Source organism: Poromitra crassiceps, assembly GCF_964638095.1.
Source record: "Poromitra crassiceps genome assembly, chromosome: 4".
In the NCBI taxonomy this organism is placed as follows: Eukaryota; Metazoa; Chordata; class Actinopteri; order Beryciformes; family Melamphaidae; genus Poromitra; species Poromitra crassiceps.
The window spans coordinates 62,781,592-62,800,876 of record NC_139626.1 but is presented as its reverse complement, the minus strand read 5'-3'; the positions used below and the strand labels follow the sequence as shown (position 1 = coordinate 62,800,876).

At 45.0% G+C, this 19,285-nt stretch overlaps 1 protein-coding gene across 1 annotated transcript in view; it reads left to right on the top strand.

Annotated features, from left to right (window-relative positions):
• ndufaf5 (NADH:ubiquinone oxidoreductase complex assembly factor 5) overlaps window positions 1-19,285 on the top strand; it is a 61,946-nt gene that overhangs the window by 3,536 nt on the left and 39,125 nt on the right. Inside the window, exons 5-8 of the mRNA XM_083634774.1 lie at window positions 9,802-9,849; window positions 12,512-12,615; window positions 12,726-12,765; window positions 15,143-15,340. Coding sequence (XP_083490900.1) covers window positions 9,802-9,849; window positions 12,512-12,615; window positions 12,726-12,765; window positions 15,143-15,340 — 390 coding nt within the window. The remainder of the gene's footprint in view (window positions 1-9,801; window positions 9,850-12,511; window positions 12,616-12,725; window positions 12,766-15,142; window positions 15,341-19,285) is intronic.

Genomic DNA, 19,285 nt, shown 5'->3' with positions numbered 1-19,285 from the left:
TTTGGCTAGTGGAAATTCTAATTGGCTGGTAACTTTAAAATCTAGCAGCCATATTGGCAGGTGGTCAAAAAAGTTAATTTCAAGCCCTGAGAGCAGGTGGTGACATAGGAGTGAGTGAGAAAATTGTCAAATATTGGTGGTTAAGACTGAATACTGACATCACAACTGTTAATTTAAAATGAGTTATTCCTCTAAACCTGCCTTCAAATGCCCCAAATTTTTCATGCTGGCACCGATTGGCCCTCAGCAAAATCTGGTAGCGAGGAAATTTTTTTGTGGCCCTCTCTATCATCAAAGTTGCCCATCCATGGGTTACGGCATGACAATATTTGTTCGGCCCCCGGCAACAATCTGGGTTTCTCATGTGGCCCCCCATGAAAAATAGTTGCCCACCCCTGGCTTAAAGTGATAATACAGAAGATTTTCATCGAAATAAATGTCTGTTAGGTCACTATCTATCTGATAGTGAGTTAACACAATGCTGATTGAGCCTATGGCCCCATTGATGGAAGCCTTTGCATTTTCAGTATTACAGCATTTATGAACTTGGTGTCTGTGGTGACAATAGACACCATAGACTTAACACAATAGACTCACTCTGTAGGTTACTGTAGGTTCACAGGGTGGGCGGAGCTAACACAATAGACTCACTCTGCAGGTTACTGTAGGTTCACAGGGTGGGTGGAGCTAACACAATAGACTCACTCTGTAGGTTACTGTAGGTTCACAGGGTGGGCGGAGCTAACACAATAGACTTTGTAGGTTACTGTAGGTTCACACGGTGGGTGGAGCTAACACAATGGACTCACTCTGTAGGTTACTGTAGGTTCACAGGGTTGGCGGAGCTAACACAATAGACTCACTCTGTAGGTTACTGTAGGTTCACAGGGTGGGCGGAGCTAACACAATAGACTCACTCTGTAGGTTACTGTAGGTTCACAGGGTGGGTGGAGCTAACACAATAGACTCACTCTGCAGGTTACTGTAGGTTCACAGGGTGGGCGGAGCTAACACAATAGACTCACTCTGTAGGTTACTGTAGGTTCACAGGGTGGGCGGAGCTAACACAATAGACACGGGCTGCGTTCCAATACCCATACTTCTTTCTTGTAGTATGTACTGCGCTGCCCTCACAAAGTATGGATTGTAGTGTGCAGCATGCATGCAAAATGCATACTATTGGGACACACTACATCTGTCGTCACGTGAGCTTCCTGAACTCCGACCTCTTGCTCACTTCCGCCGACTTCCGCAGCGCCACATTTGAGTTTTTTTTTTTTTTTTTTTTTTTTTAATTCAATAGACAAAGTCTGGCAGTAACAAACAGTACATTATACAAAAAATTCAGACTAAACATTTACAAAATTGGAACAGATAAACAAAATAAAATGAATAAAGCAAAAACATTAAGTCAGAGTTCTAAACGGGAATCAAGATATGCATGTTTTGGTACACACTCCATGCTTGTTTGGTTTTAACATATTTCAAGGCTTTCTTAAAGTTAATTATCTCATTAATGAACACGCAGCTCAGTCAGTGTGACGTAACTCCAGTAGGTGGCGGTAATGCACAAAAAGTTGTTTGCCAACCGCCATAAAACATTAGAAGAAGAAGAAAAAGAAGATGTAACTTCCTGCTGCGCAAAGGATTGTGGGGAAGATTGGCTGACGCAGCATGCATCGATGCATACTCCGAAATAGGAGCTGATGTAGTACAACATCCTGGTACTCTTGGCATACTGCATCTGACATACTATGTATTGGGACATACTAATTCTTTTTTTGCCTACTAAATAGTATGGAAGTATGGGTATTGGAACGGGGCCTCACTCTGCAGGTTACTGTAGGTTCACAGGGTGGGCGGAGCTAACACAATAGTCTCACTCTGTAGGTTACTGTAGGTTCACAGGGTGGGCGGAGCTAACACAATAGACTCACTCTGTAGGTTACTGTAGGTTCACAGTGTGGGCGGAGCTAACACAATAGACTCACTCTGTAGGTTACTCTAGATTCACAGGGTGGGCGGAGCTAACACAATAGACTCACTCTGTAGGTTACTGTAGGTTCACAGGGTGGGCGGAGCTAACGCAATAGACTCACTCTGTAGGTTACTGTAGGTTCACAGGGTGGGTGGCGCTAACACAATAGACTCACTCTGTAGGTTACTGTAGGTTAACAGGGTGGGCAGAGCTAACACAATAGACTCACTCTGCAGGTTACTGTAGGTTCACAGGGTGGGCGGAGCTAACACAATAGACTCACTCTGCAGGTTACTGTAGGTTCACAGGGTGGGTGGCGCTAACACAATAGACTCACTCTGTAGGTTACTGTAGGTTCACAGGGTGGGCCGAGCTAACACAATAGACTCACTCTGTAGGTTACTGTAGGTTAACAGTGTGGGCAGAGCTAACACAATAGACTCACTCTGCAGGTTACTGTAGGTTCACAGGGTGGGCGGAGCTAACACAATAGACTCACTCTGCAGGTTACTGTAGGTTCACAGGGTGGGCGGAGCTAACACAATAGACTCACTCTGTAGGTTACTGTAGGTTCCTGATAACTCTTAAAGGGGGACTAACCCCCTAGATATGTATTAGAACAGTGATTTGAAAATACCTATGGAAAAAACCAAGAAATGACATATGCTCTTGTCTATACTGGACTCTTTGGCTGTGTTGAAGTCCAGATTTTTTTTCGGAAATCGACGCCATTACAGTTTGCCTATTGCCTCAAAAATAATTTATTTGAGAGGGCCCATATCTGTATAAATATCAACAACTAGCCAACGCTGGTGGCCTGTTTGGAAAGAGCTTTGCTCAAAATGGTTGAAAGTTATATCAATTTGGTAATTCAGTGGCGAACTAGAAATTTAATTATTTTTCTGCATGTAACTCTATGGCAGTGTGTTAAACTACGTTACGAGAGCAAAGTGGCATGGGCTCGTTACAGCAGCACACTGCACAATACGACAAACCCCCCGTTCTGGGGTAACACAATGCGAGATTTCTCTACGTCATTCCCTCGTCCAAGTTGCCATATAGTCCCTTTTTCATTTTAGTTTGGGGGCTTTTCGTGATTCTTGTTAAAAGTTGTGCAAAAGTTTTTTCCTCTCAGCGCAGTGCAGGCTGCCTGCGCCTCCTCCCTCCTGCCAGACCCCGGCTTGCGAAACAGCCTGCTGCATGCATGGGGCGCTTGTAACCTCACGGAGCAACAAACAAACAGACAGAAATAGCTGGTGTGCGATTTAGAGAATACAGTCTGAGATTGGGTACAGGATTGAGGGAATCCCGCATCTGTTTGCGAAGGTGCGACTGGACAGGACGCTTTTCACAGACAGGCACAGTAGTCGGAGCGAGGCGAGTGTCTCTACTCAGGGCAGAGCTGCAGATCTCTCCTTCTCCTCCGCGCATTCAGTCTGTCCAAAATCATTACCGATATAATCTCAGTAGGAGGGATGCAGGGAAATGATAGTAGCCGATGTGTTTAGAGAAGCTTTGTCACGTTGTCACGTCGTAGTATAGCGTTATATTTCACATGTGCGCTAAACTGCGACCATATTTGTTTGCGGAAATATCAGACTGCTCTCTCTACTCTCAGAGCACAGAGAGCTCTGCTCTGCTGCGCGCGCCCGCGGAGCTTGGATCTAGTGCATGAGGTTTACAGTACGACTCTCTCCCGCATGCCTGGGCTGGAGACAGCTGCTTGCAACTCGGACTGATAATATATACATCATCATTCGAGCTTATTCAGGTAAGATATTAATAAAGTAGTGACACATTCAGCGGGAAACTAACTATAATTAAGACATGTGCCAACTTTGACAACGTTTGGTTCAGTATTTTAAGAGCAAACTTCAATAAGAATAGGCTTGGAGTTCTGAGGAGCTGAAAGGGTACAGGGGGGGTAGGGGAGTAATTATCTTGAAATCCCATAGTCTTTGGGTCACCGTGACGTCACGACGTGTCAAATATCCCATTCATTTGAGAAAAAGAAAAAAAAGCAGTCTTTGACCCTAAGAGGGCGCTTATGCCAGATATGCTGCTGAAAAATGATACAAATGGTAAAATGGCAACAGTTTGGTGTCAAATGTGGAGATTCTGACCAGAATTCTTCACACATCACCCCCAAAGTCATATATATTGGTTAAAAGCTGAAAAAAAGTGTTTTGGAGGTTAGTTCTCCTTTAAGTAGGATAAGTAGCATTACAGGTGGTTACTATCGCCGAACAAACTGACTAATGTCACATAATAACACTGTTTGGATCTCACCTGCAATTACCACTCATCGCCAATAGGTGTCACCCAGGAGAACAAAACTGAAATCTTCCATATTATCACTTTAAGGCTGGAACCAAGCCAACCCGTGACCTATTGAATCGTGAGTGACCATGAAACATTTCACTTGGAGCATGGAGTCAATGGGAGGAGCATGGAGTCAATGGGAGGAGCATGGAGTCAATGGGAGGAGCATGGAGTCAATGGGAGGAGCATGGAGTCAATGGGAGGAGCATGGAGTCAATGGGAGGAGCATGGAGTCAATGGGAGGAGCATGGAGTCAATGGGAGGAGCATGGAGTCAATGGGAGGAGCATGGAGTCAATGGGAGGAGCATGGAGTCAATGGGAGGAGCATGGAGTCAATGGGAGGAGCATGTAGTCAATGGGAGGAGCATGTAGTCAATGGGAGGAGCATGTAGTCAATGGGAGGAGCATGGAGTCAATGGGAGGAGCATGGAGTCAATGGGAGGAGCATGTAGTCAATGGGAGGAGCATGGAGTCAATGGGAGGAGCATGTAGTCAATGGGAGGAGCATGGAGTCAATGGGAGGAGCATGGAGTCAATGGGAGGAGCATGGAGTCAATGGGAGGAGCATGGAGTCAGTGGGAGGAGCATGGAGTCAATGGGAGGAGCATGGAGTCAGTGGGAGGAGCATGGAGTCAATGGGAGGAGCATGGAGTCAGTGGGAGGAGCATGGAGTCAGTGGGAGGAGCATGGAGTCAATGGGAGGAGCATGGAGTCAATGGGAGGAGCATGGAGTCAATGGGAGGAGCATGGAGTCAATGGGAGGAGCATGGAGTCAGTGGGAGGAGCATGGAGTCAATGGGAGGAGCATGGAGTCAGTGGGAGGAGCATGGAGTCAATGGGAGGAGCATGGAGTCAGTGGGAGGAGCATGGAGTCAGTGGGAGGAGCATGGAGTCAATGGGAGGAGCATGGAGTCAGTGGGAGGAGCATGGAGTCAATGGGAGGAGCATGGAGTCAGTGGGAGGAGCATGGATTCAGTGGGAGGAGCATGGAGTCAGTGGGAGGAGCATGGAGTCAGTGGGAGGTGCATGGAGTCAGTGGGAGGTGCATGGAGTCAATGGGATGAGTGAACGTGATCCCAGATTATGACATCTTTTCGCCCCATATTCACCAATATTGGGTCAATTTTCTGAAGCCACATATCTTCTGAACATTCTGACACTAAAAGGTCACTTTTCAGACAGACAGATCAGGAGAAAATTGACTGTTCAAGACCTGTCTCTGTCTCAGCAACACACTCTCACGAGATTTGGCAACAGGAACTCATGTTAGCAGGGAGTGATTAGCTAAAGCTACATGTGAAGTTTGCTGATGTAGTAGCCTAATCTGTGGTTGGTTGTACATTCCCTTATATACTCATATTTAAAATGCAATCCCTGTATAAGCCTTGTTTACAAACCTAGCGTTGTTGCACTACTGTACATTATATATTCATATTAGGGATGTTCATCAATTATCGAAAATCGATAATTGATCGTTAAGGATTGGAATCGATCCTGTGGCATTTGGATCGATTTTTTAATTATAAAAAAAAAAAAAAAAAAAATTGGACTAGGTTTGGGTGGAATTCGTTCCTCCTCGCCCCACTCCATTGCACAGCCGACTAACGTGAGGTGGAGCTTCATATAGTCTCTAGTTTTCTGGCTGGGCACGGGCCTTTGTGCAAACAAAACTGTTTTAAACATGAGAAATTCACACCGGCATGCGCCGGGGACAGCAGTGTTGGAGAGGAGACACATTGAAATAAAGAGTTCATTGAGGAGAACACGTTGTCTTTCGTATTTTCTGCCATAGGCATTCATTTTGTATAAAAAATAAAAAATAAATGAAAATATTGATTTTTTTTTAAGTATTAATATGATCGATAATCGATAATTGATCGTTAATTTTCACCAATTATCGATTTTGGAAAATTTTCAAAATGAACATCCCTAATTCATATATAAAAATGCAATATCTGTATAAACCTAGTTCACAAATGTTGTTGCACACCTACCGTACACTTTGACTGTACACTCCCTAATAGAGGGTATGCACACCCACTGGAAGATGCCCCCTCAATCAGGAATGAGTGTCAAAATGAGTGTCAAGTTCCTCCCTGAGCAGCAGGTGTCACTTATTACTGATTACTGCATTCAAGCTCAGTCTTGCTGTGACTCAGTGGGCGTGACCCCACAGTGACTTCTGCCTCTGTGACATCACGTGCATACCCTCTATATATTCATATTTAAAAACAGCCACTTTACTACATTGTATATAGCACAGTCACCACATTGTATATAGCAGTCACTGTAAAAAGAGTATTTTTACAAAGTATTTTTTAGAAAGTATTCTTGCCTTGACTATGTGTAACCTTCTTTCTCCTTTTTTATTTTTCTCTATATGTGTATACTTGTGTACTCTGTGTGTACTTGAGAGCAAAGCTAACCGGAGCCCAATTCCTTGTATGCGTTTGCATACTTGGCCAAATAAAGCTGATTCTGATTCTGATTCTGGAAAAAAAAATATTTTTAATCGAATATCTTAACACATTGACTGCCAGCCGTTTTTTTTTGCTGTAGGTAGCTTCTGCCAAGCCGTTTTTTGAGGATTCTGGCTCATTTTACAAGAGCCGATGATTCGTTTCAGCTTGGACTTTGTGAACATACAATATCTCAAAAGTACTAATAGAATGTGTACTTTCTCTGTCTAAAAGAGTTAGTTTGTAGAGTTAGTAGTTATGTAAGCATTAGCAGTTGAATACAGCATGGTTTTAGCGTCAGAAAAAATATTCAGAGATAAACGGCTTTTTGTGAAATTGGATAGAACAGTCACTTTAACCATTCATTTTTGGCTCTCTCTCTCTCTCTCTCCCTCCCCCTCTCGCTCTCTCTCTCTCTCTCCCTCCCTCTCGCTCTCCCTCCCTCTCTCTCTCTCTCTCTCTCTCTCTCTCTCTCTCTCTCTCTCCCTCCCTCTCGCTCTCCCTCCCTCTCTCTCTCTCTCCCTCCCTCTCGGGAGGGAGACGCACTAGGTTTAATCCTAGTGAGAGGGGGAGAGGGAGAGAGAGAGAGAGAGAGAGAGAGAGGGAGGGAGGGAGAGAGAGAGAGCGAGAGAGAGAGAGAGAGAGAGGGAGAGAGCGAGAGGGAGAGTTGCTCCTCCCTCCGTGGGCGTTCTTCTTGGCTGCAGCGCCGTGTAACAAGCACTTTCCTACCTGTGCAAATTCACTTTCTCATACTCTCGACCTCTCAAATAAATTTCTGAATAGAAATTAAATTACTCTAAATTAGAGCGAAAAAGAAACAAAAAAGAATGGGTTGAAAATCCCATTCTAAAAGCCTTTTATGGCTGTTTCCAATTTGGTGCTATTTTGCAAGGACCAGTCTCACTGCCCCGCTGCCGCTGTGCCTGGCTGTGCCTGTCTGCGTGGCCGCTCCCCGAGGAAGCCCGGCTGGACTCGCCCGCCTCCCGGAGCCCTGGCCGAGAGCTCCGATGAAGCCCCTGCGACTCTGGTCATATTTACGCTGCGTGCCTCAAAGTGTGCTCCATCTGCAATCCACGATGCAAGTTTGCAATCCCGCACCGCCAGCAATCAACGCGAAAACGAAAGCGCCTCCGCCAATCCATTTTTATGAGAATGGAAATGGATCACACTGCTTTTTGCTTGCCTTCCTACTTCCTTGTCGCCACTTAGTGGGTCGGTGGAATGGGTTGTACACGGTGTACACGTCCAATACTTATATAAGATATGTAAAAGGGTTAGATGCACAACCCCCCGTTAAAAAAAAAAAATCGATGCCAAGAACGTGTTTACACGTTGTTGGCAGTCAACAGCTGGATTCTGAAAACGTGTTTACACGTTGTTGGCAGTGAATGTGTTAACACGTTGAGTGCCATAGCCGAGATATCTCGTCTTACATAATCCAAGCGTTGAGTGCCATAGACGAGATATCTCGGCTTACATAAACATTTTATTTTTTTTGACGGTGGGACATCGATCAACCCCTTTTACGTCTTCTATAGCAGAATTGGAGGAAGAGAATGTGTATAATCTATTTTACCGACCAGCTAAGTGGGGACAGTGCCCTCCCGACAGAGAGGAATCCGAGCAAAAAACAGCAGCCTCAGGCGGGTGCTTCCTCCATTCACAAGAAAATGGCTTGCCGATTTTACAGTCATCAGTCACCAGACTCGCCGCTTTCGGCCCGCGCCAGCAGCAGCACACGGGGGATTGCAAATTTGCATATATTATAGGTAAAACACACTTTGAAACGCCCGCAGAAAGGCCAGAATCGCACGCATTCCGAAAACCCAGAAACGAACGAGCCTCATTCTCATACACTCGCTGCCAGGGACGGCAGGGAGGGAGGCTGCTCATACTCGCTGCCTGCCAGGGAGCGAGGCTGCAGCGAGCACTCGCTTCTGACAAACGCAGGCTGAAAGCCACTAGACACGCCCACGGAGGGAGGAGTTGAAGGAGAGGGCGTTCGGAACATTGTTTGGATGTCTGATCTCTCACTGATGCCAAAAAGAAATGGTTAAAGTGACTGTTCTGCCTGTTTGATTGAATTTCACAGAACTGCGATTATCTCAACTTTCACTCTCAGACAGCTGAAACCATGCTGTACTCAACGGCTAATATCTACATAACTACTAACTCTGCAAACTAACTCTTTTAGACAGAGAAAGCACACATTCTATTAGTACTTTTGTGAACTTCGTGTTCACAAACTCGAAGCAGAAAAGAATCCTCGGCTCTTCTAAAATGAGCCAGAATCATCAAAAAACGGCCTGGCACAAGCTACCCACAGCATTGAAAAAAGGGCTGGCACTCAATGTGTTAAGGCTGAAATATAGTTCTGCGTCCGCCTCAACTTGGAGCCTTGGAGCCGGTGGCAGCTGGTACTATTATACACTGGAACGTCAGCTTGACGAGGGGCAGCTTTGTGTTTATATATGTGGTTTGGTTTGTGTGGACTTTGGGAACTCACGATCTCTAGCTCAAGTTAGCTTGCTAGGTCAGCACTACACTAACCCCGCGTCAGCAGGCTCTCTCTCTCTCTCTCACTTCAGGGGAGAGGAGACCATGTGACCATTTAGGAGACCTGCTAGAACCATTTCTTACAATTGGCAGTGCTGTATCTCTAATATCAACAATCTCTGCTACTAACTGATCTGATAGAGCAGCATCTGTCTTTCTCTCTGCTCCCTTCTGAAAAGACCTGAATCTTCTCTGTGTTATGTGTATCTGCTGTGTGTGTGTGTGTGTGTGTGTGTGTGTGTGTGTGTGTGTGTGTGTGTGTGTGTGTGTGTGTGTGTGTGTGTGTGTGTGTGTGTGTGTGTGTATCTGCTGTGTGTGTGTGTGTGTGTGTGTGTGTATCTGTGTGTGTGTGTATCTGCTATGTGTGTATCTGCTGTGTGTGTGTGTGTATCTACTGTCTGTGTGTGTGTGTGTGTGTATCTGGTGTGTGTGTGTATCTGCTTTGTGTGATGTGTATCTGCTGTGTGTGTGTGTGTGTGTTGCAGGAGGTTGTGGAGCGTCTCTTCCTGACTGACATCTCAGACCAAACTCTGGTGAGTGAGAGGTTAAATGAAGATGTGACACATGTGCACGCCCACACATACACACACACACACACACGCACGCCGCGCACACACACCCACACACACACATACACACACGTACACGCACGCACACACATCAAACTCAGGTCGAGGTCACTACACACAACCTGTGGATTCCCACACCAACAATGTGCTCCAAAGTCCTTTTTAGTCATTTTTTGTTTAGTCCTAAAAAAATCTGTCAGCCCCCCTTATCTGTCATGCTAATGAATACACCATGTGCTAGTCAACATGAAAACAATAAAAACAATTAAAAATTAATAAAGTGACTAATCGTGACATTTTTTAAGGCAACTCTAGGCACCTTTCACACGTCATCTGCACTCTTGAAATACGGATGATATGAAGTATTGATATTTGATTGTTTTTTTATTAGGGATGCACCGATATGAACATTTTGGCCAATGTCGATAACCGATATTAACATTGCTGTTATGGCCGCTAACTGATAACAATGTCGATATGATCTGTATAAAACCACATTTCTATGATCATCACATTTTGTACATACTGAAAAACACCTGTAAACACTGAATTTGAAAAAGTCACAGATTTCTTTATTTCCATTTATTTCATTTATTTATTTAATGTGACTCATTGACCATGATCACATGGTATGGAGCACAAACAAAACATACAAAAACAATATACAATGGCACACGGCATGGCTAGTGCATATGTCATTTGAACAAAGGCAGGACATTCTTCAAAAAGGCACCTAACTTACACATGACTTTTTGTGTGTCTGATTGTAGTAGCAAAATCAGTTTAAACATAGATGGACGAGTTAAATAATATCTGGGTAAATATAACTGTCTGAAATTCAAAATAATTACATTCTTGCATTCGAACACAATATGATACTCGTCTCGCACACAGTTGTCACTACAGAGATTACAGATCCTCATACTTCTATGCAGTCCTTTATATCTACCAACAACCTTGGGGATTCTGGTGTTATTAACACATTCAGTGCCAAGGACGTCTGTGGACGTCCTAAAAAAAAGTAACGAGGAGTGCCAAGGACGTCTGTGGACGTCCTAAAATCATAATTCATATTATTCCATAATTCTGCTGTTTAAGGTCGTACCTAGCCAGTGAGCATGAATCCCTTCAAGGGATCACACGGCGCCACCTTAAACATCGTCACAGGAGCTGCTCCACCCACCTCAGATCCTTTACTTTGTACAGGAGACAGCGGAGAAAGTGGAAACCGATGCATGCTTTCTGCCAGCGCCGTATATATTGCTCTGCCTACAGCGGAGAGTGGGCTCGGCTGCATCCGCGCTCACAACTGAGCTCTTATGCTTCTATCTATCTCCACACGATTTCCTAGAAAGCCAGCATCCGAAGGCGAACGGCCAAGCCTTTTCGTTCAGTCGCGTTTGCCAGCGCGCATCATTTCCTTGACGGGCGCTGGGATCTGTCCGGGGCAAAAACGAGAAAACAAACTCTGTGCGTGTGGGAGGAGCCCGCAGCTCAGAGGTGGAGAGGGGAGAGGGGGGAGGGGGGGGGTGGGGGGGGGGGGGAGAGGGGTGTGTGACACACACAGGCTGCACAGAAACCACACCACACGCCACCACATCAGAAAACACCAGCCAGAGTCAGTGAATGTGCTCGAAATTAGAGTGCAAAAGGTATTCATAAAAGGGCCTATATCTTGGAAAATAAAAAAAAAACGACAGAAAACCCTTGAAAGTGCACTTTTTTGAGAGGCTGTAATTTCATAATGGAACTGTCTAGAAACAAAATTTCTTCTTTGGAAGAAGCAGGAGTGTTCAATGTTTCATTAAAGTCCAGCCCCGTTAATATAGCCATAATAGAAAAAATTCTATAGCTGTTTTCAACTGAATGGAAGTGAATCTGGCACAGGCTCCAGACAATTTTACTGAAGCGCTGTGGCACTGAATGTGTTAACCCTGAAGTTACAGATTGCATGTCTATGCCTCTGGTTTACATACAGCAGATAATTTTCCAGTTTAAGTTCTTTTTTGAATTCTACGTACAAGTCACATGATGTCATACTTTTGAGCTCACTTTGCCATTTCTGCATAAACTGATCCTTAAGACTTTGCTCAACAGTTAACTTCAACCAGTCAATGTTGTTGCACTGCTGTGTAAGCCAGAGGTAAGACAAGCCACAGTCATCCAAAATCTGTTTGACCCGCACGACCCACGGCGAGGCATAGACGCCAGAGTTGTGCAAGTCAAGCAGGCAGTTTGTTCTCCTTGCCATCAATCAACCTTGCCCAGTAACTAATCATTCTTTTCTTGACAGTGACACAGAGTGGGTATCTCCCCAGCTCCCCATAGACCATATTGTTACACGTTGTCATTTTAACTTTCAAAATGTACTTGAGAAATCTGAGGTGTAGCTTTTCCAATATATCAATTTTTTCAAACCAAAACTTTTGGAAAAGCCCATAAATCATAGATTTACTGCATTATTTCATCTCAATGTGAAGAATTTGGCTGATAATGATAACCGATATAACATTGCAACATCGGACCGATACCGATATGTTAAAATATGACTAACATCGGCCGATATCGATATGATTGCCGATATATCGTGTATCCCTATTTTTGATGTTATTGTTCCAACCCTCAGAGACAGAAGAGAGAGGGTGAGATCCCCACTCACTGTGTCCTGGCCGACGAGGAGTTCCTGCCTTTTAAAGAGAACACCTTCGACCTGGTGGTGAGCAGCTTGAGGTGAACCATTCCGTTATGTCTGTGTAGTAGTAGTCGCTTAAGACTACATCTCCCATCAGCCCCGTTGCTTCCTCTGCCCACTGTAAACTCATCTCTCGTTCCTCTTCCAGTCTGCACTGGATCAACGACCTGCCTGGGGCGTTCCGACAGGTCAGGATCACAGCAGTTCACCTTAATAACATGAATAATACTGTATATAATATATTTAATATAATAATATATATTTAACACATTCACTGCCAACAGTTTTTTTTTTACTGTAGGTAGCTTCTGCCAAGGTTTTTTTTTGAGGGTTCTGGCTCATCTTTCAACAGCCGAGGATTATTTTCTTCTAGGACTTTGTGAACACAAAATATCTCAAAAGAACTAATAGAATGTGTGCTTTCTCTGTCTAAAAGAGTTAGTTTGTAGAGTTAGTAGTTATGTAGGCATTAGCAGTTGAATACAGCATGGTTTCAGCGTCTGAAAATTAAAGCGGAGATAAATGCCTTTTTGTGAAATTCAATAGAACAGTCACTTTAACCATTTATTTTTGGCATCAGTAAGACATCAGACATCTAAACAATAGTTTTGAACAGTAATTTCCTCCATAGCAGCACCCTCACCCCCCTCTCCTTCAAACTCCTCCCTCCGTGGGTGTTCTCCTCCTCCCTCCGTGGCTGCAGCGGGTCTGTCACAAGAGAGCTTTGATGAAGCTTTGTGCGATTCTGGGCTTTATGCTGCGTGTTTCAAAGTGTGTTGTACCCAGTCTATTTTTGGAACCCCCCACCGTTGTGCGCCACCGTTGTGCACCAGTGCGAAAGCGTTTTCGCCTACAGTATGAGAATGGCTTCCTCACGCTTTTCCCTGCAGTTTTGGCTCGGCTTTCAATAGTCTGGAGAGCACTGTCGCCACTTAGTGGGTCGGTGGAATGGGTTGTACACGTTCGGTGGCTCCCATATTTATATAGGAGATGTAGGGGGCTTTGATCAACGTCCCACCGTCAAAAAAAAATAAAATAAAATTTTGACGAGATATCTCGTCGACGGCAGTCAACCGTTGGATTTTTTTTGACGAGATATCTCGTCCACGGCAGTGAACGTGTTAATAATAATAATATATTTTGTTGAACTACTGTATTTGTCCAGTGATAGAACACAATAACAAACGATAGAAAGCCAAAAAAATACTTATATATTTGATTAGAAACTTATGAATGTTTTTCTGGGATGATTATTGATTTGTGTTTATATCAGTGGTTGCTTGCCTTCTGATGATCCCCCACTAGAGGTCATAGTTCATCCTCCTATTGTATGTCTCAGGTGTGTGTGTACTAGTCCTGCTGCTGCAGTTCTGTTGGAGTGTTCACATAATGCACAAAAATGCTGACTAAGGCCATGTTCAGACGACAGTCTCTGCATAAAACGACAAACTGGTGTTGCGTTCTCACCTTTTATTTCGCGTTTATACACAGCGTTTGCGATAACGATTTGCGTGCAGACTGAAGCCGCAAAAATCTCAGAGCAGCGTCAAGTGAGCCAGAATAACATTGAAACATCTGGTTAAAACCTTCACAATAATGGTAATTAAATAAATAGCCTTATTGATGCATGTTGCAACGTTTTTTTTGTGTGTGATCCAAAATACACAGAAGACATATAGAACATAGACAACTAAAAGTCAATTTTAACACATCAATTCCGGCTTTTATTTTGAAGGTAAAAACCCATAGCTTCCTCTATTCTGTCTATTTCTAACAGGCTTGATTTAGCTTTGTAGGATTAAACTTTTAATGAATTTCCCACGCGATAGAGTGACACAGAAGTCATGAATGGTAATAAACTGCTCCAGATTCAATTACAGAATAAAAACCCAGTAAAGCAACATACAAAAGAAAACTGTTTTCTTTGCAGCACAATTGGGACTTGAGGGAAATGCATCGCGGTGAGTTGTCTTCAATTATTCAATGCGGGAGTAGTTAATAGGCTATGTGTGACATTAGCAGCAGGCACTTAACGCAGATTATGTGTTTTTAGCAAATCGTTATCATGTTTGTTGAATGCCAATGCGATTCATTGTGCCTGTGTCATAATAAGGCTGTATTGGGCGAGTTCAATGCTCCTATATTGCCTACCATTGTCTTCTATGGTGAAGGGGGGCTGTGTCATCACCCGAATTGCGTTTTGCCAATTTACACAGCGACAGTAAGGACGGCGTTATCAAAGAATTCCACTCTGGGACCTGTTTTCACTTTTTTGCGTTTTCATGCTCCAAGAACACCGTTCCCGTGTAAAAGGAAGGCACTAACGCTAAAAAAAGTTTGCCGTTTTATGCGGGGAGCGTTGCCGTGTGAACAGGGCCTAAGAGGTCTGAGTTCACTTGGAGGGCTGAAAGGGAGCAAGTGTGAACACAACCTTATACTGCAGCTAGTCAGAGTGAGATGTTAAGCAGCCATATGGGAGGAGGCTGTTTACCAGTCTTGTGGTATAAATGGTGAGGTCCTGTAGTAGGAACCTTGTGTGGACCAGGTGTTTGTTTCCCCCCTCAGATCCAGCAGGTGTTGAAGCCGGACGGCGTGTTCATCGGGGCGATGGCGGGCGGCGAGACGCTGTACGAGCTCCGCTGCTCGCTGCAGCTGGCCGAGACGGAGCGCGAGGGGGGCTTCTCCCCACACGTCTCCCCCTACACCGCTGTCACCGACCTGGGCAACCTGCTGGGCCAGGCTGGCTTCAACATGCTCACTGTGGTGAGCACACACACACACGTACGCACACACACACACACACACACACACACACACACACACACACTGCTGCACCCTCTAGTGCCTTAAAACATGCTCATGGCAGATGAACGCCCACCAAGAGTCAGGTCTGCTCAAGGTTTTCTTCCTTGTTAAAGGATCTTTTTCCTGCCGCCGTCACCAAGTGCTGCTCTTGTTGGGTAATTGTTTCAATTGTCACATGACCTGTGTCACATGACCTGCAGTAAAATCACCAGTACATGTGAGAATTGTTTCAATTATTGGGTCTAAAATAAAGAGCCTGGTCTCCTACCTGCTCTATTTGTAAAGCTATATATATAGGGGTGTCACGATACACTCAGTTCACGATATGATACGATACACGATATTGGGTTCACGATAACGATATGATACGATATTTTAACAATATTTTTTGCGATCGATTTGTAAGTTGAGAGGGCATCCTCCACGCTAATTTGAGTAATTTCACCATTTTCATCCTCCGTGTCTGTAACGTCCCTCGTCTGTTCAAACAAAGCAATGAAAAGGAGAGCGAGCATGCAATCAGATGCAGATCAGTGCCACCAGGTTCAGCTTCTTTTTCTCACGATATGAGATTTCATCTCAACGATACATATTGTCACGTTTTGATATCGCGATATATTGTGGGACGATATATTGTGACATCCCTAATATATATATATATATATATATATTAGGGATGTCATATATATATATATATATATATAGTTCAAAATACATACTACAGCATACGCTGGGACGCGTCATCAGTGATGTTAACTGGGGTCGTAAGGTGTTTCGGGTCTGTCGTACATCATACACCCTCGCCCAGTAGACCCAGCCGAGGCCGATTAAGACCCCGACCCGCGTCCCAGAAGCAGCCGCTCACGGATCAGCCTTCCTACTCTGTCTGCAACGTTGCCCGCAGAAGCGTTGATCATGCCCCAATCCGCTGCAATAGATCTAGTGCTACACCGCAGCATTGAAAGACCCTTCGGTGCATGGAAGGCTAAGGCCCTGTGGATGAATCCAGGCCGCACTCCTCCTTCGTCTCACCAGACCCTCCCTGGGGAAAAGGCAATCCTACTATGCCGCACCATAGGCAAAGCGGATGCCTCAAGAAGGCCTGTGCACTGTATATATATTATGATTATGATTAACTCATTCATTAGAAAATGGTTCGGAGTCCCACGCTGCCTAAGCAGTGTAGCCTTATATGGGAAAGGCATATTGGAATTGCCATTATCTAGCCTGACAGAGGAGTTCAAGTGTGCTAAGGTTAGACTGGAAATGACTGACTCAGTCAAAGGATCCAGTGGTTAGGAGTCTAGCGCCCACAGTTAAAACAGGGAGGAAGTGGAACCCAAAGGAGGCAGTACAGCAAGCACAGTCAGCTCTTAGACACAGGGATATCATAGGTCAGGTGCAGCATGGGCGTGGAGGCTTAGGGTTGTGCATAGGGAAACCTGTGTGGAACAAGGCATCAGTAATAGAAAAGAGGAAGATGGTAGTTGAAGAAGTACATAGGCAAGAGGAGGCAGTAAGATGTACTAAGGCAGTGTCGCAGGCAAAGCAAGGACAGTGGGTGAACTGGGAGAGTGTAGAGAAGAGAAAGTTGAAGTGGAGAGAGTTGTGGAGCATGGAGGCCGGCAGAATTAGATTTATTCTAGGGGCTACTTATGATGTGCTGCCATCTCCCCAGAACTTAAATCAATGGTTGGGCGAGGATGGTGCCTGCCCGTTGTGTTCTAGTGTATGTACACTGAGGCATATACTGTCAGGGTGTAAGGTCAGTCTCTCCCAGGGGCGATACACCTGGCGTCACAACCAGGTGTTGAAATGTTTGGCAGCTGCAGTTGAGGAAAAGCGGCTAGAAGTAAATTCTCTAGTTGCTAGCAAAGAGACTAGACAGATCAAATTTGTACGTGAGGGAGAAAAGATTAGACCAATTAAGGTCAGGCACAAGTTAGGGCAGCTAAGTGTAGGTGGAGCCTGGGAAATGAGGGTTGACTTGAATGAACAGCTAGTCATCCCAGCATATATAGTTAGCACCCGGCTACGTCCGGACTTGTTACTGTGGTCTGAGGTAGAGAAGAGAGTTTATTTTATCGAACTCACAGTCCCGTGGGAAGATCGAGTTGAGGAGGCTTATGAGCGCAAGAAAGCTAGGTATGCTGAAATGGCAGCAGAGGCAGAGCAGCGAGGTTGGAGGGCTCGAGTGCGGCCTGTAGAGGTGGGCTGCCGTGGTTTTGTGGCAAAGTCCGTTATTGCCTTACTAACTGAGTTGGGCATTCGGGGACGGAGCCTGAAACTTGCGGTTAGCAGCATGTCTCAGGCAGCAGAACGAGCAAGTGAATGGCTGTGGATAAGGAGGAAACATGCTAGCTGGGGAGCTCGCTAAGGTCAGATTGATTGTTTGTTGTTGGTCATGATTAACGGTCCGCATCAACAGGGCTGAATCATTGACAGTGGTGGTGTAGTTAGGGATTGTTTGTTGTTGGTCATGATTGACGGTCCGCATCAACAGGGCTGAATCATTGACAGTGGTGGTGTAGTTAGGGATTGTTTGTTGTTGGTCATGATTGACGGTCCGCATCAACAGGGCTGAATCATTGACAGTGGTGGTGTAGTCAGGAATGTCATACCGAACCGACCTGGATAGCTAGGCTTAGATAGTGAGGTAATATGCAGTTGTGCGATGGTAGCATGGAGGGGGGTGTTTCCAGGACGCTGGATTACACCGTTAAGCCTTCTTGAGGTGTCGCGGGCCTAACTTAACGAAACGTCGGTGAAGGAAGGTGCCCACTTGAAAACCCCAATGACATGCTTCATACTGCTGTTGGCTAGGGTAGGTAACTGGTGATTTGTGTCTTGTTTATTAGTTTGTTAGCCTGTTAGCTTGTTTTATTCTGGATTGGGCTTCTAAATGTGTTTTTCCTCGGATTTTGGCACAAGGGATAGTAACATCTTGTCCTGTGTATTAATTAATACTAAAGCTAGCTTAGGCTAGTGACTGTTGTGAATAGTGCAGCTGACAACTAGGGAAAGACCTAGTGACAGCATGGAAAGACAGCTGACAGGAGGGATTAGACCCCATCGGGGCTGCAATGGGTTAGCTGCTCATTGTGGCAGTAGCCAAGGCCAATAGGCCATTGGTTACACCCAAACTTGCTACGAAACAGAATTATGAAAAAACACCCCTAGAGTCTGCGAGAGCGGGGGCGGAAGATGACTCACCTATGGTTGACACGGTTATTGACTCTGGAACGGACTTGACTATGAGTGGGGAAACATGTCAGTGGAAGCCACTAGTTCAGATGTAGATGGAAAGAAGCGCCAGGTTTGCTTGTGTGGCTGGCAGAAGGTAACAACTTTGAGGGGCCTTAGAATCCATCAAGGCAGGAAGAGGTGCTTGGTAGAGGGAACACAGGGACCCCGCATTGATAATTATTTCTTAAGAAGTTTATCAAGTCAGTCGGGTGAAGTCCAGCGACAGGAAGTAACCCACAGCTCGCAGGACATCAGCACCCCTGATGTTGAGGCAGGTCCTAGCACCGAGGAAAGCAGAGAGGCCAGCCAGCCAAAAAGGGAGAAGATTAGCGGTCAGAAGCCTAGAGTTAAGTGGCCAGGTGCAGCGGAAAGTAGGAAGTGGGAAGATATCAATAGTGATTTGGTTAGGATGTTAGAGAAGCTTAAAGGAACTGCTGAGAGTAAGTTGGAGAAAATGGGAGATTGTATTTATGATTATGGTAAGGAAAGGTTTGGCGTCTTTGAGAAAAGGAAGAAACTAGAGGGTGAGGTAGTTAAATCTAGGCACCAACAAGAGATAGATAGACTTATCCAGGAGAGAAGACAGCTTAAGAGGCAGTGGAGGAAAGCTACAGAGGTTGAGAAGGAAGGCATTGATTGCTTGCAGTCAGATGTGAG